At 34.2% G+C, this 24675-nt stretch overlaps 2 protein-coding genes across 2 annotated transcripts in view; both read left to right on the forward strand.

Annotated features, from left to right (window-relative positions):
- The window catches only part of LOC141340755 (sterol 26-hydroxylase, mitochondrial-like), a 5517-nt gene extending 4955 nt beyond the window's left edge, over positions 1-562 (forward strand). Inside the window, exon 4 of the mRNA XM_073845848.1 lies at positions 495-562. Coding sequence (XP_073701949.1) covers positions 495-562 — 68 coding nt within the window. The remainder of the gene's footprint in view (positions 1-494) is intronic.
- dgkg (diacylglycerol kinase, gamma) overlaps positions 1-24675 on the forward strand; it is a 449591-nt gene that overhangs the window by 420018 nt on the left and 4898 nt on the right. The window contains exon 21 of the mRNA XM_073845052.1: positions 5758-5822. Coding sequence (XP_073701153.1) covers positions 5758-5822 — 65 coding nt within the window. The remainder of the gene's footprint in view (positions 1-5757; positions 5823-24675) is intronic.

Raw genomic sequence — 24675 nt, forward strand, 5'->3', positions numbered from 1 at the left:
CTCCCATGTGAGCAATGCAGCACCTGCAAGCACGGGCAGGAAGCCAGCACAGGTGCTAACGTAGCATCGTCTGCTCGCGGCTTGATCGGCGTGCCAGCAGCTATCAGACCCTGAGAATCTCACAATCGCACACTTCCTCCCTGTCTGAGTCTGTGACACGGTGAGCACTGCAGAGTGCCGAGATCCATCGTTATATTACACAGCGAAACTCCGAGACAGGTGTTACGTGTGTGTGAACATATTCGGGTTCGGGCCTAGTGAAGGATGTGGTGGCTTTGAGCTCTTCTGTCTTTTACATGTGCGTGTGTAAATATAGAAATAATCAGTTACGGTTGCAGACCTGATTCATCAATTAGCTCTTCTGTTTGCACACTGTTGCTTTGATTTTAATCAAGGCTGCTTGACTGAGACTGGATTCCGCTCTGCGTTTGGTGCTGCAAGAGCAAACAACCTCTGGTGCTTTTAACCCACTGTTTGATCACTTATGCTCTCAGCTGCCATTAGGTCCTCACAGGCAGAACTTCATATTGTTCAAGTTGACAGGATAATGGTCTTGAAGTAGCTGATGTGGTCATTTTACTAAGCAAAGTATTTAGAACTACATTTTCTATTATGGCAGTGCTTTTAATAATTAGTGGTTGTGAAAGCAAGGGTTAGCGATTTGACCAAAGTGTTTCGTGCATTTTTTTGTCATGCACCATTTTGTGCTGCCAAATGACATTTTAAACTCTGTGGTTTGTTAAAAAGTCATTTACTATTAATCAAAGTAATCAGACTTCATTATGCTCCCATTACCCTAACTTACTAAATCTGCTCTGGTATATATATTTTTATATTATGTTATTTTAGTATTATTTCTATACTATTTTTTTTACTTTTTTTTTACAATTTTGTAAATATTTGGAATTTTCTTATATTTCCAGTTGATTTTTAATTTTAGTTTAGTAATTAGTTTTTTTTATGTAAATGTTATTTTTTTATATATTTATAAATAGTTTATTTATTTCAGTTTTAGTTTTAATAATTTTAGTATTTGAACCTAAAGTTATTTCCAAGTTAGGTGCCAGGGTAACATTTCAAATGTTTTGTTTAATTTTGTTTTATATATATTCCTATATTTATATTTAATTTTATGTAAGCTTTATTTCAATGAATACATATATTGAATACAGATTTTGTTTTAGGTTTTGGTTTAGATTTTAATATAATTAATGATAACATTGTATTTGTATTATTTTAGTATAATTTTTTTTTTTTTTTTTTTTTTAGATTAGTTTGAACCATAGCAATAACAGCAAGTCTAGTAATTTCTAAAATGTGACCCTGGACCAAAAAACAGTCTTAAATAACAAGGGTATATTTGTAGTATTAGCCAAAAATACATTGTATGGGTTAAAATGATTTTTCTTTTATGCAAAAAATCATTAGGATATTAAGTAAAGATCATGTTCCATTAAGATATTTAGTAAATTTCCAACCGTAAATATATCAAAACGTAATTTTTGAATAGTAATTTGCATTGCTAAGAACTTTATTTGGACAACTTTAAAGGCGAATTCCCAGTATTTTTGCACCCTTAGATTTTCAAATAGTTGTATCTCAGCCAAATATTGTCCAATCTTAACAAACCATACATCAATGGAAAGCTTATTTATTCATTCAGGTGCTTTCAGATGATGTAAAAATCTCAATTTTGGTCAAATTGACCCTTATGACTGGTTTTGTGGTCCATGGTCACAAATTACTTATAGTTTATTTGCCATAATATTTAAAACATTTTCCCTTGGAATTATTAAAATGAATAAGGTCATTGATTTAAATTGATGTCATGGCCCTACATTATTTTTATACTAACGTAAAAATTTACAAATGAATACTCCTGTGCAGGTAGCTCTTGTAGGAGATGAGCATTGTGGGATATTTCTTTTATTTCTGTACTTGTTCGACGCAATTGAATTACCATTAACCTTTATTTTCATCTGACAGAAGTATTTCCTTCCAGGAATATGTCAAGTAGCGATGTAGCAGAAAATCCCTGGAATTTTTTTGTTCATAGACGAAGCCTGATGAAGTGCACACTATTGCTGAAAGCTTTGTTGTCTTTGTCTGACTGTTCATTTTTCTGGTCTTCAGCATCATCTTCTTTCATCCTCCATCCACCCCCATCCTCTTCTGGCGTTCCTGGAAAGCCTCTTTCCTGCCGATGCCATCACTTATTCATCCAGCTTCACTCTGTTTTTTTTTCTTCATCAGGCACTCTAGTGCTGTGGCCATGTTTCCAGGATTGTATACTTGTCCAGTAGGCCTATCTGCATGATCATCTTCCCCTCAGGCCACAGCAACAGAGCTGACAAGCAGAGCCCTCCCCGATAGCACATGAGCTCATGATGTGAAACAGGGGCCTGTTAATACCTGAGCAACTCGCGTTTTCTAGGGATGGCTATTTTTACTGCACCTGAGAGAAAATCACCTCTCTAGCACCAATTTGAAATCATCAGTCTATAAACTCAATGAGCCAAGCTGTGAGGTTCCCATTTTAACACAATGATGGAAAATGTTTCCTTTTTTAGATATTTTGACATAATGCCTGATTGTTTGCCTGATGAAGGTTGCATGACTTACAGAAAAATAAAGACTTAAAAATAGGAATATATTTTGATTATGATTGAACTTGTCAGTTTGTCCTCCAATTTAATTATTTTTAATCCAGTTTCCTTTTTTAGTTGATATGTACACTGCCATCCAAAAGTTTGAGGTCAGTGAATTGTTTTGATATTTGTGAAAAAAGTCTTATGCTAACCAAGGCTGCATGTATTTGATAAAAAATAAAATATGATTACATTTTAAAATAGCTGTCTTAGGCCCTGATCACACCGAACGCGTCTTTTCGTTCTAAAAACTCGAGGTGCACAGCACTGCCTTTTTTTGGTGACTTTTAAAAAAAGAGCAGTGTGCTGCGGTTTTTTATGTTGCTAGGCAACGACCAAAACAGCTGTCCTGTCAGTCAAATCAAAGGATTATAACGCGAACGCTCTAAAATCTTTGGTTTTTGCTGTTAATTAAACTGTCATATTAGCAGAAACCCCCCAAAAAATACAGCTCCGGTTTACCCACGACAGACACCAAAAGTTTCTCCTCCATTTCTTTCAGTCTCCGGACTTTTTAAGCAATGGTAAACTTTCATCACCACAACAGAAGGCCCGCCTCTCCATTCATTCGATTGGACAATGGAAAAAACGCGAATGACGTCAGGCGTTTTTCCGCTCAGAGTTGCTTTTTTTTCAACTTCAGGCGCTCAGAGCGCTTCTGCAAAAACACGAGGTGCAGCAGGCGGCGAAAACGCGAGGCGCCCGGGGCGCATAAGCAGCGCGCAGAACTCTCACTGCCAACAGAAAACCATTCAAAAAAGGCGCCTCTCACTGCAAAAAAACGCGTTCGGTGTGATCGCAGCCTTATATTTGCATATATTTTAAAATGCAATTTATTCCTGTGATGCAAAGCCCACTGAAGAGCTTTGAAACACGCAGCGTTATTTTATGTGTTGACGTAATTTCAACTGAAACAGGAAGACAGTGCTGGACATATCAAGCAGCTCCACCCTCTTTTTTATATAACCAATAGTGTTTTGTTTATCACAGCTTGGGCCAGTGCCGTTAAGCTTGGTAAAGCCACATTTGACAGCGTATGACAGCCACAGTCTCATCCATACTGTTATAAAATATAGCTTTCTGTGTAGAATTCAATGAGTCTGATATGTTTTGTGGTTTGCACCGATTCACGCATATGATCCGCTCCGTGCTATCGTGCCTCTGGACCGAAGCAGACAGTGGCAGTTCGCATGTCACAGCACAAAATCAGACTTGCTGTCAGACTTTGCCCCACTGTCCAAATCGTTTAATATCCCCTATATTGTGGCATTCACCATACAGCAAATACTAATTCTATAAACAAGTGACCGATTTCAGCTGCAGCTTCAGCGCCTATTTATAGTGTAGGGGGCGGGACGTTCCGGATTCTAGAGAGCATTTGATTGGACTGAAAGTTTGATGAGAAGCTGAAGTGCAGGGTGATGTCATCAAAACTGTTAATCCATATTGGCGGAAGTGAGAGACTGTAAGTTTTGAATGCTTGTATCTTGTAAATGCGAATTTTGCCTTTGTTTTGGACCACAATAGCTAATAAATAACCTTAAGGCTAACATATTCATACTTTAATATTTTTGCGGAAACCTTGATGCATGTTTCGAAATGCTTTTCCTTTAATCAGTTTAAGTCATTCTTTGCTCAATAAATGTGCTAAGTAAACAAAATGAATAAAAATAAATCAAAATACTGACCTCAAACTTTTAAACAGTACTGTATGTACCTGTACACTTGAAATCCTTCTGGGCACAAATTGCACCATTTATCCTTCACAAATATACTTAAAAGCAGAGCTCACTGTTAGGGGGCTCTTTTACTCGCCCTTTTCATAGAATGTTTTTTATAGAATGCTTTTCTTGGAAACACATTTTAAGAAATCATAATTGCATTTAGTGTGCTGAAATGCACTTATATTATTAGGAACACTTCTAAATAAACAAAGAAATGAGCTAATATAATTGATGCCACTTGAGTCAAGTGCAGTGAAGTGTCAATTTCCTATATTACTGTATTTTATAGTTGATTTGTGAACAAAAACATTGATTTAACCCATCAAATAAGCACGAAAAAAATCGACCTTAATTTCAGGAGGACCCTAGCATGTGCGTTTCCTGTGAGGGTAGTCATAAAAAAGGTCGCTAGGCCAGATTTCCAAATAGCTTGTCTTTTGGCATTAAAATAGTACTGTCAGGATTTATTAAAGACGCCCAGTGAAGAGTTTGCACTGAAAAGGCGTGAACACAGATATTTTGAACACAGATATTCCTTTGACCTTATTGAATATGCATTTGTAGGAGTTTTCTTTTCAGACGTAAAATTTATCAGAGGAGAGTATTAAAATGAATCACGCATTGTTGCCTTTTTCCCTATTACACTTTAGAAATCATAAGAAATTATATATCAGTTGAAATATCTTAAATATCTTAAAGTATCAAAATTCATCCTTTGAAAGCTATTTTAAAATCAGACATTGCATTACCATGGAAAATGTACATCAAAATCATTTTACAAAATGTTTTCTTTCATAAATTATAAAAATTTGAGTTTGAATTCTTCATTTTTATGCCTCTGTTCAAAAATGGGAGTGACGGTTAAGAAGTTAAAGCAGGCGGTATTTTGAGCTGCTCTTTTATGAAATTGCGCTCTAACACTAATTTGCCCTGTTTAGTAAATCTGGCCCTTTGAGAGAAAATCAAATGTAGGTGTATTGTTGTTGTGTTTTGTTGTTGTTCTTGTTGTTGTTTTTAAAGACAGTGCTTTTTTAATTCCAACATTGTGATTTGTTGTAGCTTTTCTTATTAAATCTTTTAAAAAATAAATAAATAAATAAATAAATAAATAAACATGTTGCCACACCATAGACAGTTAAACGTTGATTATTGTTAGCTGAAATGGCTGTGTCACGTTTTCTGGGTCATGTCTGAGCAGCTTTATGGCTGTCCTGTATGGTCCAAGTGTGCTGTTTCATCTCAGCCCTGAACATTTGACTTAGGATGTGTACTTCTTTAGCCAACTGTCTGTAGCTCATTACCCAGAGCCTTAAAACACACTGTTTTATTTGTTAACCAAAGCAAGGCATTTAACCTGTGTTTCCTGTTTTCTGTTTCCCTTTCAGGATGCATCCATAGCACATCGCTTCCACTTGATGAGGGAAAAACACCCAGAGAAGTTTAACAGCAGGTAAGAAAACATGCATGTTTGTTAATAAGCATATGGAGAAAAGACAAATGGAAATTTGAAAAAAAAAATACATTATTTAATTAATGGGTCCCACTTTATATTAGTGGGCCTTAAAGGAGAGGTTCACCTCCAGAACAAAAAATTACAGATAATTTACTCAGCCCTTTGTCATCAAAGATGTTCATGTCTTTCATTTTTCAGTCGTAAAGAAATGATGTTTTTTGAGGAAAACATTTCAGGATTTCTCTCCATATAGTGGACTTCTATGGTGCCCATGAGTTTGAACTTCCAAAATGCAGTTTAAATTCAGCTTCAATGGGCTCTTAACTCCAGTCCTCGGGGCCCACTGCTCTGCACATTTTGTATGTTTCCCTCATTTAATGCACCTAATTCAGATCATCAGCCCGTTAGGAGAAAGATCCATGAACTGAACTGAGTGTGTCAGATTCAGAAACATACAAAATGTGCAGAGCCTTGAGGACTAGAGTTGAGAACCACTGCTCTAAATGATGCTAGCCAAGGGAGAAGGGTCTTATCTAGCGAAATGATCGGATATTTTCTAAAAAAAAAAAAAACAAAGTACAATTTATATACCTTTTAACCTCAAAAGCTCGTCTTGTCTAGCTCTGCGTGTACTCTTTGTATTCCAGTTCAGAACAGTTAGGGTAATGCAAATACTCCCATCTCATTTTCTCTATTAACTTCAAAATCATCCTACATCGCTGTTTTCCCTTTTTTTTTTTGTAAAGGGCATTTGACCTTCTTTGCACATTCACTTCGTAAACGCTGGGTTTGTACTTCTGCAGCGATGTAGGACAATTTTGAAGTTGGAGTAAAAAATTAGTTTTTAGACCTACCCTAACTGTATTGAACCGGAATACACAGAGTATATGTAGAGATAGACAAGATGAGCATTTAAGGTTAAAAAATATATAAATTGTCAATTTGTTTTAGAAAATAACTGGTAGTTTTACTAGATACAACCCTTCTGCTGGGATCCCTGGCTGGGATTGTTTAGAGCCCTTTGAAGCTGCATTTAAACTGCATTTTGGAAATTAAAATTCGCGGGCACCATTGAAATCCACTATATGGAGAGAAATCCTGAAATGTTTTCCTCAAAAAACGTAATTCTTTACGACTGAAGAAAGAAAGACATGAACATCTTGGATGACAAGGGGGTGAGTAAATTATCTGTAAATTCTTGTTCTGGAAGTAAACTTCTCCTTTAACTACTATGTACTTAGATTTAAATTAATCATTTGATACAATGCAGTTATTATGTACATACACATTTTTACATTGTACTTATATTTGGGAAAAGACTTTTGCTGCTATTGAGGTGGGATACGAGTAAGGTTAGGGACAGTTTTGGTGGTTTGATAATTACAGATTTGTAATTATCATACCACCAAAACTGTCCCTAACCTTACTCGTATCCCCTTTCCAATACAATATAAACACAATAAGTACATTGTAATTATTTTTTGATGTAAGTACATAGTACTTAAGGCCACTTAATATAAAGTGGGACCAAATCATGCAAATGAATGATGCAAATGAGAAATAAATGCAACTTCTGAGAAGGCACTAAGGGTGTACTCAGACTAGGCAGTTTGAACCGTGTGTGAGTGCTCCTAACCGTGCCCGGCGTGGCTCGTTTAGCCGTCCCTGGCCCGCTTGGAAGAGGTGGGCCAGAGCACGGTTCAGTTGGACTCGGGCACGGTTCGCATGCAGTGTGAGCGCTAACCGTGCTGGAGCACGGAACAGGACACGTGACGTCGCATTTTTGCGAGGTAATCAACGTTTTTATAGTCTGTAATCAAAGCTGCAAAGTCCTTGCTGCACTTCAGCTGGTACCTTGCAAATCTCCTCATACGAGCAGCACGATTGTGCGAAAATTTTCATGCCATAAAGGCGATAGACCTGTTTAACAATAGGCTGTGGACCACCGCTGAACAAACGACTCAAAATTACTATCCACAAAGTAAAAACAGCGATGGAATAAATTGCGTTCAGCGAGAGCGCCGCTCTTCCCGTTTATCCTGAAACCGTCACACCATAATGACGTAAGCGTGCTCCAGAGGGGGAGTGGGGAGGGGGGACAATCGTACTCGGGCCCGGTTCATGGCAACCGTGCCTAGTGTGAGTACACCCAAAAACCTTGGTTGTGTTTAAACCAGTTTTGGTAAGCGATAAGCTAAACTACATTGGTTTCTGCTGAGTCATTCCACTTGTCCTTGCACACACCGAAAACTCACTGAACCCAAATTTTGGTCTTTTCAAGTGAAGTTTTACTTAACTGCGTCAGAAGCAGCCACTCTTTTCGTATTTTAACATCTTTGACTTTGTAGGTCTAAACACACTGTTTACACTTGGCATGAATATACCCGCAAACCTTTTCTCTTTCAATTTGATGTCCGGAGATCAAAATCATTTAAAGTGGAAGTTTTATAATTTGACCTTCGAAAAGAGAGACCTTGATGAATCACCGCTCTGTGTTATTAGTCTCTTCAAACTGCCTGTGTCTGTGTCAGGTCTAGCACAAAGGCGAGTGGCTGACTGTTTCAATTTCTTTGCTAGCTGGAGTAGAGTCAGTTTGAATGGAGTTTCTTAATTAAATGTTATGCAACGCATCCCTGCTTCAGCGGTGGAAGGTAAAGCGGTCATGTATCCTTTGGAGAAGGCCATTTGGAGTGGTAAAGTAGAAATGATATAGTCTAATTTGGACCCACTACTATTATCTCCATGCAATTGGATCATTTGAAGTAAGAAGGAGAGAGAAATACTTCTATCAGAATGACGTTAGCGAGGCAATTCAGCATGAGAAAGCGTAGTAGTGAAATCATCATTGCTCAAAGATATTTGTAGTTTACAAAAAGCTTCCATCAGTCTTCCAGCAATAAAAGGGTAACTGCTAAAACTGACCCTAGAACAGCACTTTGGGTCGGCTCTAACAGCTCCATAAAGTATGATGTTTTATCTTAAGGAGCAGTCCCTCTGAGCCCCTGGTGCACTTTACAGTAGCCGTTCTCAGCTCCCTTTGATGTGGATCTCTTTCAAGTCCGCTGTACTGTTCTCTATTCTCTTGGTTGATGCCTCTATTGAGAAATGCTGTAAAAAGCCTGGGTAGCCCTTGGCTGCAAAGCGCTCTGAAAGAATAGGGCTTTTTGTTAAGCGTCATTGGTCCTGCTTGGTAAGACTCCAGGCAGTTTAGGTTGCCATTCATTCCGTGCCATTCAGCTCAATAAGGCAGCAGAAATATTGTGATTTAGTTATTGGTTGCATAATCTGATGCTGATTGGACAAAGTGTTAGATTTTATTTTAAATACAAATTATATTAAAATCTGTTATATTTTGTATAAGAAAATTGGTGGTAAGATTTGTAATGTTTTTTAAACATGATTTATTTGATCAAAAATCCTGAAAAAACAGTAATATTGTGAAATATTATTTCAATGTAAAATAACTGTTTTCTATGTGAATATATTTTAAAATATAATTTATTCCTGTAATGCAAAGCTGATTTTTTAACATCATTACTCCAGTTTTCAGTGTCACATGATCTTTCAGAAATCATTCTAATATGCTGATTTATTATCAATGTTGAAAACAGTTGTGCTGCTTATTATTTTGTGGGAAGCTGTGATGCTTTTTTTAGGATTCTTAAATAAATAAAAAGTTAAAAAGAACAGAATTTATTTAAAATAGAAATCTTTTGTAACAATATAAACTGCTATTTAAAAGTTTGTGGCCAGTAAATTTTTATTCTTTCTTTAAAAAAAAAAAAAAAAACTTTTTTTTTTTGCCAATGATGTGTTTAATTGATAAAAGGTAATAGCAAAGACTTTTGAATAAATTATGTTCTTTTTAACTTTTTTTCATCAAAAAATCCTGAAATAAAGAATCACAGGTTCCAAAATATATTAAGCAGCACAGCTGTTTCCAACATTGATAATAAAAGTAATAAATCTGCATATTAGAATGATTTCTGAAGGATTATGTGACACTAAAGACTGGAGTGATGACTGATGAAAATACAGCTTTGCATCACAGGAATAAATTATATTTTAAATATATATTAAAATAGAAAACTATTATTTACAACTATAATAATATGTCACAATATTACTGTTTTTTTTCAGTATTTTTTAATTTATTAAGTAAATTCAGCCTTAATGAGCTGAATTCTAACGCACGTTTTTTTATTGTTCTTATTTTTATATAATAATATTATTGGTGGGTGTATTATCTTAATTGTAATGTCTTCATTCAGCAAGGATACTTTAAATGAAATACACATACACAAATGTAAAGACATTTATAATATTTCAAAACATTCAGTTTCAAATAAATGCTGTTCTTTGGAACTTTTGATTAATGTAGAAATCTTTAAAAAATCAACAAAAATATTAAGCAGCACAATTTTTTAATGGATAAGCAGCAAATCAGCGTATTAGAGTGATTTTGTTGTATTTTTTTATTATTTGATACTGAAGACTGGAGTAATGGCTGCTGAAAATTCAGTTTTATCACAGGAATTAATCGCTTTTAAAACATTAAAATTTGTACATTTGTTATAATACTGTATTTTTTACACTGTACATATTACAATTTCATAAACAATAATCATACTGTTATTGTAAGTCCATATTAGATATTTCATTGTATTTTAATTTTTGTAATTTATTAGTTATCAGCCATAACATAAAAATATTAACATAAGTATCAGCCAGAACTTTAAAATTACTGCATCCCTGCTGTTTGTATCACACCACTTGTCTGCGATCACAGCTTTGCAGGCAAGCTTTCTGTCGATGCAAACAGTGAAGAGTCCCTGTGAACTAACTGTTGTATATTGCAGTTAGTATTATTATTAGCTCTTTAAATTCATTTTCCAGCGTCTTTTTGCTAGCACAATCTGTAAATCTGTTTCACAAGAAGTTTTTGACTGGTAGTGAGGTCATACTTAGGAAGCAACAGAGAATGTGTCCTGTATACAGAGCTCTGCTGTAAAACGCTGGATGCTGGGATTATATAAAGATGGATGACAGCCACCGTCACTCAGTTTTCCATATTAGAGTGAGAACCTGTCACGGCAGCACAGCTTTTTTAATGACTTTTAAAAATAAGTCCCTAATGACTCATACTCGATCTGAATTATGGAACCTGCCTGGCTGAATTAACTAAGTAATATTTTAGTCGTTCATAATTCATGTACCTACATTTCCACAGCATTGCAGTGCCATGCCAAACATCCTGTGGTTTCTCCACAATGCAAGGTTTGTAGACTCCTCTGCAAGGTATTGAGTCAAATGTGGCTTATCTTTAAATGTCTGATGGACAGAGAGTCCAAAATAAGAATAAACGGAATTATGTCCTCAGCCCATTTAAATCATTCAGTGTTTAATCCCAGAGTGAGTCACCCAGAAACACAATCTAAAACACTGCCAAATCAAATGCTTTATCTGCTTTGCTTTGTTCTGCAGATTTAGAATAGCCAGCCAGTGCATCTGCCAATCTATGGCTTTCTAATGAGGGTTGTGCTCAGTGTTTTTAGGATTTGAGAACGCACTCTCAGAGGCAGCGTGCCACCAGATGGTACATAAATGATGGTTGCCATGGAGTTGCACGATTTATCCTCATTGAACCTGTTTATGTGACATGTTTCAGTCCACCTGTTATACTTCACTCCGACGAAAACAGTGCTTTTAGTTTTAACCGGCACTCAGAACAGCATAATGATGCACTTTGTTAAAAATCCAGGTTTAAAAAAGAAATACAAATCCCATTCAGGTGTATTTATATGTGTGTGCATGTGTTAACATCCACACGCATTCCCACAGTGACGTGTGATAGGCAGGGGGAATACGTGTGACTTCTCTCGCCTCGGTGTTCAGTGATCTGCATCAGCAGTCGGTCCGCAGGGAAGCCGCAGCCCAGGTGCTAATGACCACGAATGCACAATGGAGCCGAGCCTCTGTGTCCGCTCCTCCCAACGGGGCAACCAGAGGAAGTTTTGGATTAAGAGGTGTCAAATTGCCCCATAGAAAAGAAAAAAGCCCTCTGAGATGCCTTTGTCTTTTCGATTAAAATAACAATGACGGCTCTGGACAGTCAGTTTCTCAAACAAACAATGGCAAGAAGATGAGAGGCAGGGCTGAACACAGAGTGGGGGCACATGGGGGGTCTTGTTTCTCCTAATATCATGGTGAATTACATTCCCACACTTTATTTCTTTGCTTTCGTAATGTTCTGTTGAAGAACAATTTCAAAGTGTTTTATTGGCTTAATTGTTTAAATGCAATATGGAAAAAGTTACAGTAAAAAGTAAGGTTCTGGTAATGGTAATAAATATGTAAATAAAATAAATATAAATAAATAAATATGAATGTTAAGAATTTGGTAATTTGGCATTAGCCACAACTGTCAGTAAAAAAAAAATACAGATAAAAACAAATTATCTGCAATCAATGGAAGCCTATTTCCGTCACTGAATTAAAAAATAAAAACAAAAGGTAAGTGCGACTTTTTATCTCACAATTCTGATAGAAACTTGCAATTCTGACTTTTTCTCAGAATTGAGATATAAAGTTGCAAGTCAGAACTGCAAGATAAAAACTCGTAATTCTAAGAAAAAAGACAAAATTGCTAGATATACACTTTTTATCTTGCAATTCTGACTTTATTTCTTACAACTGAAAGTTTATATCATGCAATTCTGAAAAAAATGTCAGAATTAGACTTCTTCCTCACAATTTAGATTTCTCACATTTTCTTGCCCATTCTCACTTTATTTCTCGCAATTGCCAGTTTATATCACAATTCTGAGAATAAAAGTCTAAATTGTGAGGAAAACTCAAAATTGCGCGATAAACTCACAGTTCTGACTTTTTCTCAGAATTGTGAGATATAAACTCATAATTCTGGGAAAAAAAATAAAGTCAGAATTGCTAGATAGAATTGCGAGAAAAGGTCAGAATTCTGAATTTTTCTCACAATTCAGACTTTTCTCAAAATTGTGATATAAACTCACAATTGTGAGAAATAAAGTCAGAATTGCTAGATAAAAATTCATAATTCTGAGAAATAAAGCCAGAATTGCTATGAACTCTGAATTGTGAGAAAAAGTAAAAATAGTTTTTTGCAATTGTGAGTTTATGTTTCATTTTCAGAATTGCATGATATAAACTTGCAATTGTAAGAAATAAAGTCAGAATTGCTAGATAGAAACTCGCAATTCCAACTTTTTCTCAGAATTGAGATATAAACTCATAATTCTGAAAAAAAAGTCAGTATTGCGAGTTTTTATCTTGCAATTCTGACTTTGTCGAAATTGCAAATTTATATCATGATATTCTGACTTCATTTCTCAGAATTGCGAGTTTATATCTCACAATTCAGAATTTTTCTCATAATTCAGACTTCTCAAAATTGTGTAATATAAACTCGCAGTTGCAAGAAATAAAGTTAGAATTGCTAGATAAAAACTCAATTCTGAGAAAGTCTGAATTATGAGATATAAACTCTGAATTGTGAGAAAAAGTCAGAATTGTGAGTTTATATCTTGCAATCTTTTTTCTCAGAACTGAAATATAAACTTGCAATTGTGAGAAATAAAGTCAGAATTGCTATATTAAAAAAATCATAATTCTGAGAAATAAATCCAGAATTGCTAGATATAAACTCTGAATTGCGAGAAAAAAAGTCAGAATTGTTGCAAGTATATATCATGCAATTCTGACTTCACTTCTCAGAATTGCAAGTTTTATATCTCACAATTCTGAATTTTTCTCACAATTCAGACTTTTTTCCTCAGAATTATGAGATATAAACTCTGAATTGTAAGAAAAAAGTCAGAATTGTGTTTTTATCTTGCAATTCTGACTTTATTTTCGCAGTTGCAAGTTTATATCATGCAGTTCTGAAATAAAGTCAGAATTGCTAGATAAAAATTCATAATTCTGAGAATAATTGTGAGTTTTTATGGTGCAAAAGTTTATGTTTCATAATTCTGACTTTTTCTCAGATGTTTTTTCTCCGAATTGTGTGATATAAACTCGCAGTTGCGAGAAATAAGGTCAGAATTGTGAGGTATAAACTCTGTATTGTAAGAAAAGTTTTGTGATTTTGCAGTTGCACCAAAAAAAACAGAATTGTGAGATATAAACTCACAATTACGAGAAATAAAGTCAGAATTGCTACATACAAACTTGCAATTTTGAGAACGTCAGTATTTTTCCCCCCTCAGAACTGGACTTTTACAACTGTACACTTTAATGTATAATGTAACCAAATGTAATGTTACCTGTTTTAATGTAATGTTTTTTTATGTAACAAGCTTCCATAGTAATCTTTTTTAAGGTGAACTCATATAAATTTATTATGTGCTAGGTAGTACCAATAACTGTTGTTACATTTTTCTCCACATTTAATATCTCTAAATAATATTATTATGTATCCCAAACCCTTGTCATCTCTTTATTTAGCATTGGCACCCACCATTAAATCTCTGTGGTAGTTATCACAGTAAAATTTGTGAAAGAGCTCAGCTGAATTATTCATCACGATGAAGATTTGAGCTTGACTGAATGAATGCTTCACAATTACAGTATGATAAGGTTTTGTATGCACCAGTCAGTGAGGGGTGGGGGTGCATTAAAATGCACTTATTTCTGCCTCAAAGAGCCATTGATTGATCATCAGCGTGTAACACCACATGCAAGTGGCCGACAGGCAAGTCAGACTACTGCATTTTCACATTGATCTGTGAAAAGCGTTGGTCTTTTCACTCAGGGCTATTTGAGGTCCCTTTTTACTCTGCAGCATGTCATTTGTACCATAAAAATCAAATATGGCATTAAACATGCCATTATCGGCTGCACTCTGAAAGACATTTGCCAGCTATGGCTGTTCATTTGTCTTGCGGTAAAACGTTTTTATCTTTTATCTCTTATCTTTTTTTTACTTTTACAGTTATGTTCTTTGCAGACACTTTACATGTTCATATGGCATAGTAAATCTGTTGTGGGTGATTTTGCTAATGCTGGGGACACACTACACGACTAGCAGAAGCATTCTAAGACTGACCTGAACACACTTAACGATTGTTTCCACCGACTGGAACCGATTTTAGTCTTTGACAATCGGAAAGGAGCACAAACCTAATGACTGAGTCACTCCACTCCACAACACACTTAACGATTGGTGAGTCACGACTGGACAAATTCTGCCAAACCCCAAAAAATTAAATAAAAAATACAGTGTAGCCTACTCCAACCGCAGCATCTACCCGCGCTCCCTCAGCCGCACCAAAATACAACACCGCGGTACTTTATTTGACACCCGTTTTACCTATTGAAATGTTGTAACGCATTTTTATTATAATATGTCTTTTCAAATGCCTAGGTCTGTTTAATTTCCTTAATTATAACATTTCTAGCACTACTTTTAAAAGGTTTATTCAAGCAATAATATATAAATGATATCATGCATGCTTGTCTAAAATCAGGGATTAGAAACGAATTGGTTCCAGGTAAAATGGTATTTTTTTCTTTACATTTACAGAGAATGAAACGAACGAAATTAAACATTAGCCTACTTAATAAATTCAAGGCACTATAATTTTCTTATCCATTTGATACAACTGTAACAGCTATACAATTAATTTATATAGAATAATTGTACTTCGTCATATTCGTGATTTATGAAATTATATATAAAAACTTCGTTTTGAAGTGTAAGCTATTCGTCTTGTTTGTATATTTATTATGAAGAAAATTCATTAACCTAGCCTTTAAAGTTGATTTAATATTGTTTTAGAAGAAGTTAAAAGTTAAGAAAAAAATAGGATTAAGTCTGTAGTTTATATATATTTAGGGCAATAGGCTAATCTTTTTTCTTGACTTTTCTTACACTGCAGATCGAAATAAAATCATTCTTGATCATCTTTAAAATAGGAGAATCACTGAGAATCAGAGCGCGGGGCACAAACGAACGCGGGGTTAGTTGTAACGCGTGGTTTAAATATTTCCACACATGCAAGCATAACCAAATTTTCAGTATTTACTAGTTGGCGTAGCAACACTATGCAGAGAAAAAAAGTGCGCCAAAATGCAAAAGCCTTTTGAAGATATCGCAGAATATTTTGTTTACCATAGTAAAAGTACATTTCTGGCTGAAATAATTTTTTCATTTCAGCTTTTGGTATTCATTTAAAATGAGACAAATATAGGCTATTATATTTTATTCTCCAATATGTTGTTTATCAGTTTAGAAAGTTTATTAATGGTTCTCAAACCAGCAAGACAGTAACCTGTATTATATCCCAGTGGCGCAGAGAACGTTGTAACACTGTGTTATTAAACTATGATATTCGATGCAATTTACACTATTGACTTTCATGGATTTTATTGAGAAATGTAAAGCATTTTGGCTCGTTTATGTGTGTTGTTTATGTGTGTCGTGTTCTTTGCGAGCTGTGTGTGGACAATGTGTGTCCACATTGTTTTGAACTACTGTACAGCTGTGTGTTGCGATCAGGGCCGTTCTAACCATGTGGCAATGTGTTAAACGTCATTACTTTATTTGAAAAAGTGAATGCATGCATTTTATTGACAAAATATTTTAGTTTGTTGTGTAAATGTTTTTCATTCGATCAGATAGGATTTTAAGCTGTCATATGGTCGTGTTATAATGTACCCCACCTACGGGGCATGTTGTCACATTTCACTACCTTTCTTTTGAGGTAAATAACGAAAAACGTATACACTGTAAATATGAAATAAAGCCACATATTTGTACTAGACAAGTGTGAAAACAATGTGGACAAAAATTGTACTCCGAACCCCTCGCAGACTAGGCTATACAAACCATGAAATTCAAAAAGTGTTATGCGCTCCCCTTTTGAAAACGAAACTATTTAAATCTGTGTAGCCTTAAATTATGAATTAAAAGAAAGGCGAAATAAATCACATCAAGACAAATCTGTATTTTTCTTGTAATCAAGAACATTTTTTTGGACAAAATTACCTAATTAATGCAGAATTATGTTTGACAGTGAACGCATCTCCACCGCATAGCTGCTTAAAATCGCTGGTGTCAGTCGCAAATATTAAACATGTTTAAAAAAATCTTAGTGAAAACGACTGGCTCTTGAATTCTAAGATTATTATCTTTAGACACCACACACTATGCGATTTTTTGTGACAACTATAAACAGCGACTGAGCCCAACTGGAACAGACTATGCCCGACTAGGCACGATCTGTGATCAAGACCAAATTCCATTCATAATCGGCATGAAAATCGTGTAGTGTGTTCTCGGCATAAAATGGTCACACTCTGTTATTTTTCAAATATATCATGTCTTGATTACAAAGATTCTGATCATTTAATGTCATTGGTTTTAAGTTAGACATAAATCCTGCATTATGTTATACTGTAGACAGAAATGAAGTTAAAATGAAATAGAAATTAAGATACAAAATGAACAGAAGACTTTTTTATCCCCACCAGCCTCCAATCAACTTTTCTTCACGGTTAAGTTAGTTGATTAATGTAATAAATGTCATGAGATGAAACCGTACTGTTACGACACCTCCTCCGATCACGTGACCGACAGAGGAAAAGGCCAAATATGGTCCTGACCCAAGCTGCCGTCTGTCTGCTCAGCATGTGAGCATGTGTTTCATAACCCCTAAGAAGGTGTCTAGGTTATGTCTATGTGAGTAAGGATGTTTGTGTGCTCTGTGTGTAAGCGTTGGCCAATTCATTGTGTATTTTAGTGCAAGGACCGTATGCGTGCGTGGGTGTGCGTGTGCGCAAATCCCCCCGCGTGCACATATGTGTGTGTGCCGGGACTCAGCAGAAGCCCAGCGTGGCTGTGTTCTGGAACCTGTTGTTCCCTGCTGCTCCATGCCCATGGTGGGGAGGAATAAATATATGCTTCCCTTCCTCACTGTCTCTGGCTGCTGCCAATAGAGCAGCCCGTCAGAACGTACCCCCTGCCCTGACCCTCCTTCCCACACACACACACACCCTTACTGTGGAGCAGGTCACAGGCAGGCTGTAGAGGAGCGTGAGCTGCCTGGAACCAGACCATAGAGTTATAGAGTTAGCTGAAGATTAACTGATATAAAAATTATAATAAAAATGTTAATTTGGCCCTATGTTTTATTATTATTATTATCATAATCATCATGATTAACAATGTTATTTAATCAGAAGTGATTATAATGGAATAATAAAAAAGAACATGCCTGAAATATAAAAATCAAAAACATTGTAGCATCTTTATTGGATGGTGTCAAATTAATATAAAATTATTATTATTATTATTATTATTATTATTATTATTATTATTATTATCATTGTTGTTGTTGTTATTTGTAATACTATAAATAAAACTATTGTTATTATTATTATTATTATTATTATTATTATTATTAAATTAAAAGTAATCAACAAATGGATTTAAAAAAGAACATGCCTAAAATGTACAAATAAAAAACATTGTAGGACCTTTGTAGCAGCAATATTATTATTAAAGCATTTAACAGCATTGCTAACAGAGTAATAATAATAATAAGTATTATTATTATTATTGACATTTTCTTGTTATTATTTGTAATAAAAATATTAATAATAATTACTATTATTATAATTTTTATTTAATTAAAAGTGATCAACAAATGGACAATTTTAAAGCATCAAAATTATTGTTGTTGTTTTGTTGTTGTTGTTACTTGTAATATTAAAATAATAATAATAACTATTATTATTATTAATTTTATTCAATCAGAAATAATCAACAAATATAGTAGATTAAAAAAGAGCATGCTTGAAATGTAAAAATAAAGAACATTGTAGCATCTTTTGTAGCATCAAAATTATTATTATTATTATTATTATTATTATCATCATCATCATTATTGTTGTTTTGTTGTTATTATTCGTAGTACTACTAATAATAATATTTTTATTTTAATATTACAAGTAACAACAACAAAACAACAACAATAATAATTTTGATGCTAAAAAAGATGCTGTTTTTTATTTTATGTTTTTTTTATTTGTTGATCACTTTTGATTAAATAAAATTAATTATAAAAATAGTAATTATTGTTATTACAAATAATATAAATATTTTTATTATTAATTTCATTTAATCAGAAGTGATCAACAAATGGGTTAAAAAAGGAACATGCCTGAAATAAAAAAATAAAAAATATTGCAACATCGTTTGTAACATCAAACATTATTATTAATTGTATTATTATTATTAATAATAATGATTATTTTTGTTATTACTAAAACATTTTACAGCATTGCTTACAAAGTAGTAGTAGTAATAATAATAATTATTATTAGCAGTAGTAGTAATTGTAGTATTTGTAAATATTATTATTAACAGTTATTAACAATTTTACTTTATCAGAAGTGATCAACAAATGGACTAATAAAAAAGAACATGCATGAAATAAAAAATGCACTGGGGCATCTTTATTGGATTGTGTAAAATGAATATAAAATGATGGTGATGATGTTGATGATTTTTATTGCTAAAACATTTTACAACATTGCTTACAAAGTGCTGTTCAGAAATGAATGCTCAGATCAAGAAATAGACTAATAGGAGAAAAATTATGAAAAATTATGAATCTCTTAAACGTTTAAATAATAATAGAAGTTAAATGTTATATTGTTATATCAGTCTGATATATTGAATTATTAAATGATCCCAATATAAATTCTTTTGAATCAGACCATTAATATTAAAGTTGTTGTTAGTAATGTTGTTGCAAGTGTTGACAAAGCACTTCCCAGAGACAACTGAAAGACGCAACCGCAAAAGTCTGTCCTGAGTTCAGAGTGTTCTGATGGAAAGGAGTCACATTGATCCATCTGACAGGACGCTCATCCTTGCCAGATTACAGTGGGGATATTCACACTGCAGTCTTTCTTCTCTTGTTCCCATCACAAGAGCTTCATCACATCTTATCTTTAACCCCCAAATGCCCTCCTCCCTCTCCAGCACCCCCGTCCTTAAACTCACTCCCATTTGAGCTGTCAGTCACAGGCCTGTATCAGAGTCCCGATCAGCAGGATAAGGCCTGAGCTGCGTTGTGACTGATTGCCGTAGTGATACAGGGGCAGAGAGCTCGCAGGTCAAAAAGTCATCAGTCTCTGAAGGGATTATGGGAGATGGTTATCTGGACCGATGACCAGCAGAGTGTGTGTTTGTGATTGTTTTTGAGGAATGTGTTGCTTAAATTTAAAGGTCCACTGACCCTTAACATCTACATCTTTATGTGCTGATTCAGATTTCAAGCACAGCTCTAGTGAAGAGGATTTTAACATAATATTTTGATTCTAGCCGGCCTCTCGATGCGGTTTGAATGCTCACTTTTGTTCGATGACCTAGCTGTGCTTGTTCCTCTAGAAGACAGTTTTCTAACAGGCTGCTTTTTCTCTGCATCAAACTTCAACTGGGGGTGGAATGGAAAGAGAAACCCGCGGCTAATTGTTTTTTTCCAGAGCTTCTCAAATGGAAGTTAGCTAATGAGGTTAGGCAGCTTGACCCTGTTGAGATCGCAATGTGGGTCTAATTGTGATCTCAGATCTGCTCATAATCCCTTAATTTGACAGAATGAAGGTAGCGAGTTGCTGGAGTATAAACCGAAGGAGAGGACGACAGAATGAAGTTTTAACAGTAGCAACGCTTTCGACTCGTGACAGTGAATCATCTGTTTTCAAAACAGAGACACTTTGAGTAACACAACAAACTTTTCATTGCTATGTTTGTCACATTGTATGGCAATATTGCATTGTTTTACAGCTGAGAAAATGAAGGTAATAGTCAAAAACACTCCTCTAAAATGTCTCTCTTTCTAAGATATGTATTATTGTTGTTATATTATTTACAGTAATGCATTTGAGAAATGGTATGCATTTTGGCAATTCATGAATTTCCTTTGCATCCATAATCTAATTATAAATGTGATATACACTACCGTTCAAAAGTTTAGGATCAGAAAGATTTTTAAAGTTTTTTTTTAAGAAGTCTCTTATGCTCATCAAAGTTGCATTTATTTAATCAAAAATACAGAAAAAAGATAAAATATTATTGTAATATATATAAAATAATGGTTTACTATGTTAGTATATTTTAAAAACAAATTATTAATGCAAAGCTGAATTTTCAGGATCATTACTCTGGACTTCAGTGCCACAGGATCCTTTAGAAATCATTCTAATATTCTGATTTATTATCTCAGATGGAAACTTAATGGATGCTTAATATTTTTTTGTAAACTGATATTTTTTCAGTACGACGGTGTTTTAGTGGCACGTTAAATAATCGAAAAAATCTAAGATTATGAGATTAAAGTCGTAATATTTTAAGAAAGTCGAAATGTTAAGAGAATATTACATGAATTGAGAATATTTTGACTTTATTCTCAGAACATTTCAACTTTATTTTCGTAATTTTAACTTTATTCTCGAAACATTTCGACTTTATTCTCGTAATTTTGGGTCGACTTTATTATCGAAACATTTTGACTTTATTATCGAAATTTCGACTGTATTCTCAAAACATTTTGACTTTATTCTCAAAACATTTTGACTTTATTCTCAAAACATTTCGTCTTTATTCTCAAAACATTTCGACTTTATTCTCGTAATTTTGGGTCGACCTTATTATCGAAACATTTTGACTGTATTCTCAAAACATTTTGACTTTATTTTTGAAACATTTCGACTTTATTCTTGTCATTTAAGGTCGACTTTATTCTCAAAATTTCGACTTTATTCTCAAAACATTTCGACTTTATTCTCGAAATTTTGACTATTTTTCGATCTTATTCTCATAATTTCTACTTTTTTATTAAAATATTTTTACTATATTTTTTAAATTTCGACTTTATTCTCAAAACTTTTAGACTTTATTCTCGTAATTTTGACTTTATTCTCAAATATTTAGACTTTACTCTCAAAACTTTAATCTCGTAATTTGAGATTTTTTTTATTTTTCAATGTGGCACTAAAACACTGTCGTATTTCGTGATTCTCTGATGAATAAAAAGTAAAAAAAGAACAGCATTTATTTAAAAAAGAAATCTTTTGTAATAGTATACACTACAATTCAAATGTTTGGGGTCAGTAATTTTTTCTTTTTTTATGAAAGAAATTAATACTTTTTTCAGTAAGGACGTGTTAATTTAATAAAAAGTGATGGTGAAGTTGTTAGAAAATACTTCTATTATTTTGAATAAATGTTCTTTTTTTTACTTTTTAATTTATCAAAAAATCCTGAAAAAAGTATCACAGGTTCCAAAAAAATATTAAGCAACAAAAACTATTTCCAACATTGATAATAAATCCGCATATTAGAATGATTTCTGAAGAATCGTGTGACACTGAAGACTGGAGTAATGGATGATGAAAATTCAGCTTTGCATCACATGAAAAAATCATATTACACATAATGATTATTATAAATTATATAAAATATTACACATTAAGTTTAATTAATATTAATACATACAAAAAATGTATTTAAATATTAAATTATTTATAAATATTTATTGTTCAAACAATACATTTTTGAACAATTTTTTTGTATTTATTAGGAATGCATTTGGATCATTTGACTTAAAAAATGTCAAAAAAAAGTGTCAAAGCACACTGAAAAAATAAATTCTCTGAGAAACTGCAAGTAAATTTCACAAACAATTACAAGGACAGAGCGAGTAACCTTAAATATACATTGAAACTTTACAGTAGAAAACTGAAATATACAAAGTGTACTCCAAAATCTTTATTTAAAACTTAAAAAATATTTTTACAGTGCACTTTTTATACAAATATAAAAAATCGTATATATTCATAAGCAAGTTGCCATCAATAGTTGATGTCAGCCTTCACTCATACTTGTGTCTCTTGTATCCTGTACCTCAGCGGATTACGTGCTTTATATAGTTGATACTGATGTTTGCACTGTGTCCATCCCTTGTGGGCCTGGAGAAGCCCCCATTACATGTTGTCTATTATGCAAACAATAGTGTTGTCATTATCAGCAGAACACCCCTTTGCAGGGCCTTGTCACTGGTTGTCACCATCTGATGAGTGTAAATTGCCCTGTTTCGTAACCAAAGTGAAAATGCAACACATTTAAAGTAGAGAGAGATTTGATAGGGTCCTGGTGTTATAAAGCCATTTGTTTATTTATTTTTTTGAAAATCTTATATGCACCGAGCTGAAGCAGAAGGTCTTCATTATAGATTAGTCCTACCCTTGTTTGATTTGTTGGCAGCGTCTGCTGTCCTCAGCTGGCTCCTCTCAGTGTCCCAGGCTGTTTTAATGTCAGATTGCGCTCAGGTTGCCGATGGTGGCTCTGGTTTCTCCATGGAAGCTGAGGCCAAGTTCACTGTCACTCATGTCCTCTCACACCTGTCTGCCTCGGCTTTCCTTGTAACATATCAATATTTCAGAAGGCCAGGGGAAGGGCAGAGGGTGACAAAATGAACAGGCCCAAAGGCTTCCTTCTAGGGCTGGGCAATTCTTTCGATTAATTTGAAATTACGTTTTAAGACGATTTAATTTTTTATTAAATCGAGGTATCGCGATTGTTTAATAAAAATATTAGATACATTGTAATTGCACCAATGACAGAATAATTAAGAGGCAATATTGTCCGAACCCATGATGGCGCGCCTAATTAACCGCTGTATTCAGAACGGAAAACAAATAACGCGTTCTGGTAAAATAATGCGAGTCACTAAGGGGACATGATTAGCTGCTTGCTAGCAAGTTAGCCTGTTACATTACAGTACATACAATTTCACTGACCACATAAACAGAGTAGAGAGATGATTGAAGACAATGGCGAATTATTTGCATATCAGGGCTCTAGAGTGCAACCTAATTTCTCAATTTTGCGACAAAAAAGAACCTTAGGTCGCACTGGTGCGACCAGCAGTTCAAGGGCAAAAAAAACCTACTGCGTACGACTATGAAAAAAATATTTAGGAGCACCATGTGCGACTGACCCTTTGTATTTGCGCTGAGTGGAGCTTCAAAGGTTTCTATGTGTTTTGCACGTTGACAAATGTATCTCAAGTGTAGAGAGTGTAAATAAGAGACTGAATGGGCAGTAGCTTCCTTTATTATAATAGAGCTTTGTGATATTGCGAACTAAGATGAGTGACAGTTTTTAATCATTTTAAGGGAGTTTGTAAACAAGATATTGATTTATTATAACCGTTAAATAAACAAGAAGTTATTATTAAGTTACTTGCATTGTCTGACTATAAGACTATTGCCTGATTTTGCTCTATTTCGTCGTCAAAAGTGGTCTGAAACAAGTCACAGCTGAGCCGCTGCGCATCTCCACTCAAACACAGCGGTGTTTTGTTTATGAATGAACGTGCGTTTTTAAACGAATCTAGTGAAATGATTCAATTTCCCATTCATAAAGAGTCACTTGCTTTATTCCTGAATGAACCATCCGTTCGAACGAATCAAATTCATGAAATGATTCAGTAATTAAATCAGTGTCTTACCACCACCTGCTGGCAGATCTTTTCAGTTATTTATTATCAATCATTTAATATTTCTGTGTTCAAAATTTTATATTTTTGTATACGATTTAAGTGCAAGAGAAAAGCATGGAAATATATATTTTCCTCCCATCTCATAGTTATTTGTCTTACAAACATTTACTGTGTCTGGTATGATAAGAATGGGGCCTGGTGGAAAGCGATCACTGATGCAGTTGTAAAATATTGCAAAATATATGGTGCCCATATATATTGTGGAAAAGCTGGGGTTTCTTTACATGCTAAAAGTAGTA

Source organism: Garra rufa, chromosome 8 (genome assembly GCF_049309525.1).
Source record: "Garra rufa chromosome 8, GarRuf1.0, whole genome shotgun sequence".
Taxonomy (NCBI): Eukaryota; Metazoa; Chordata; class Actinopteri; order Cypriniformes; family Cyprinidae; genus Garra; species Garra rufa.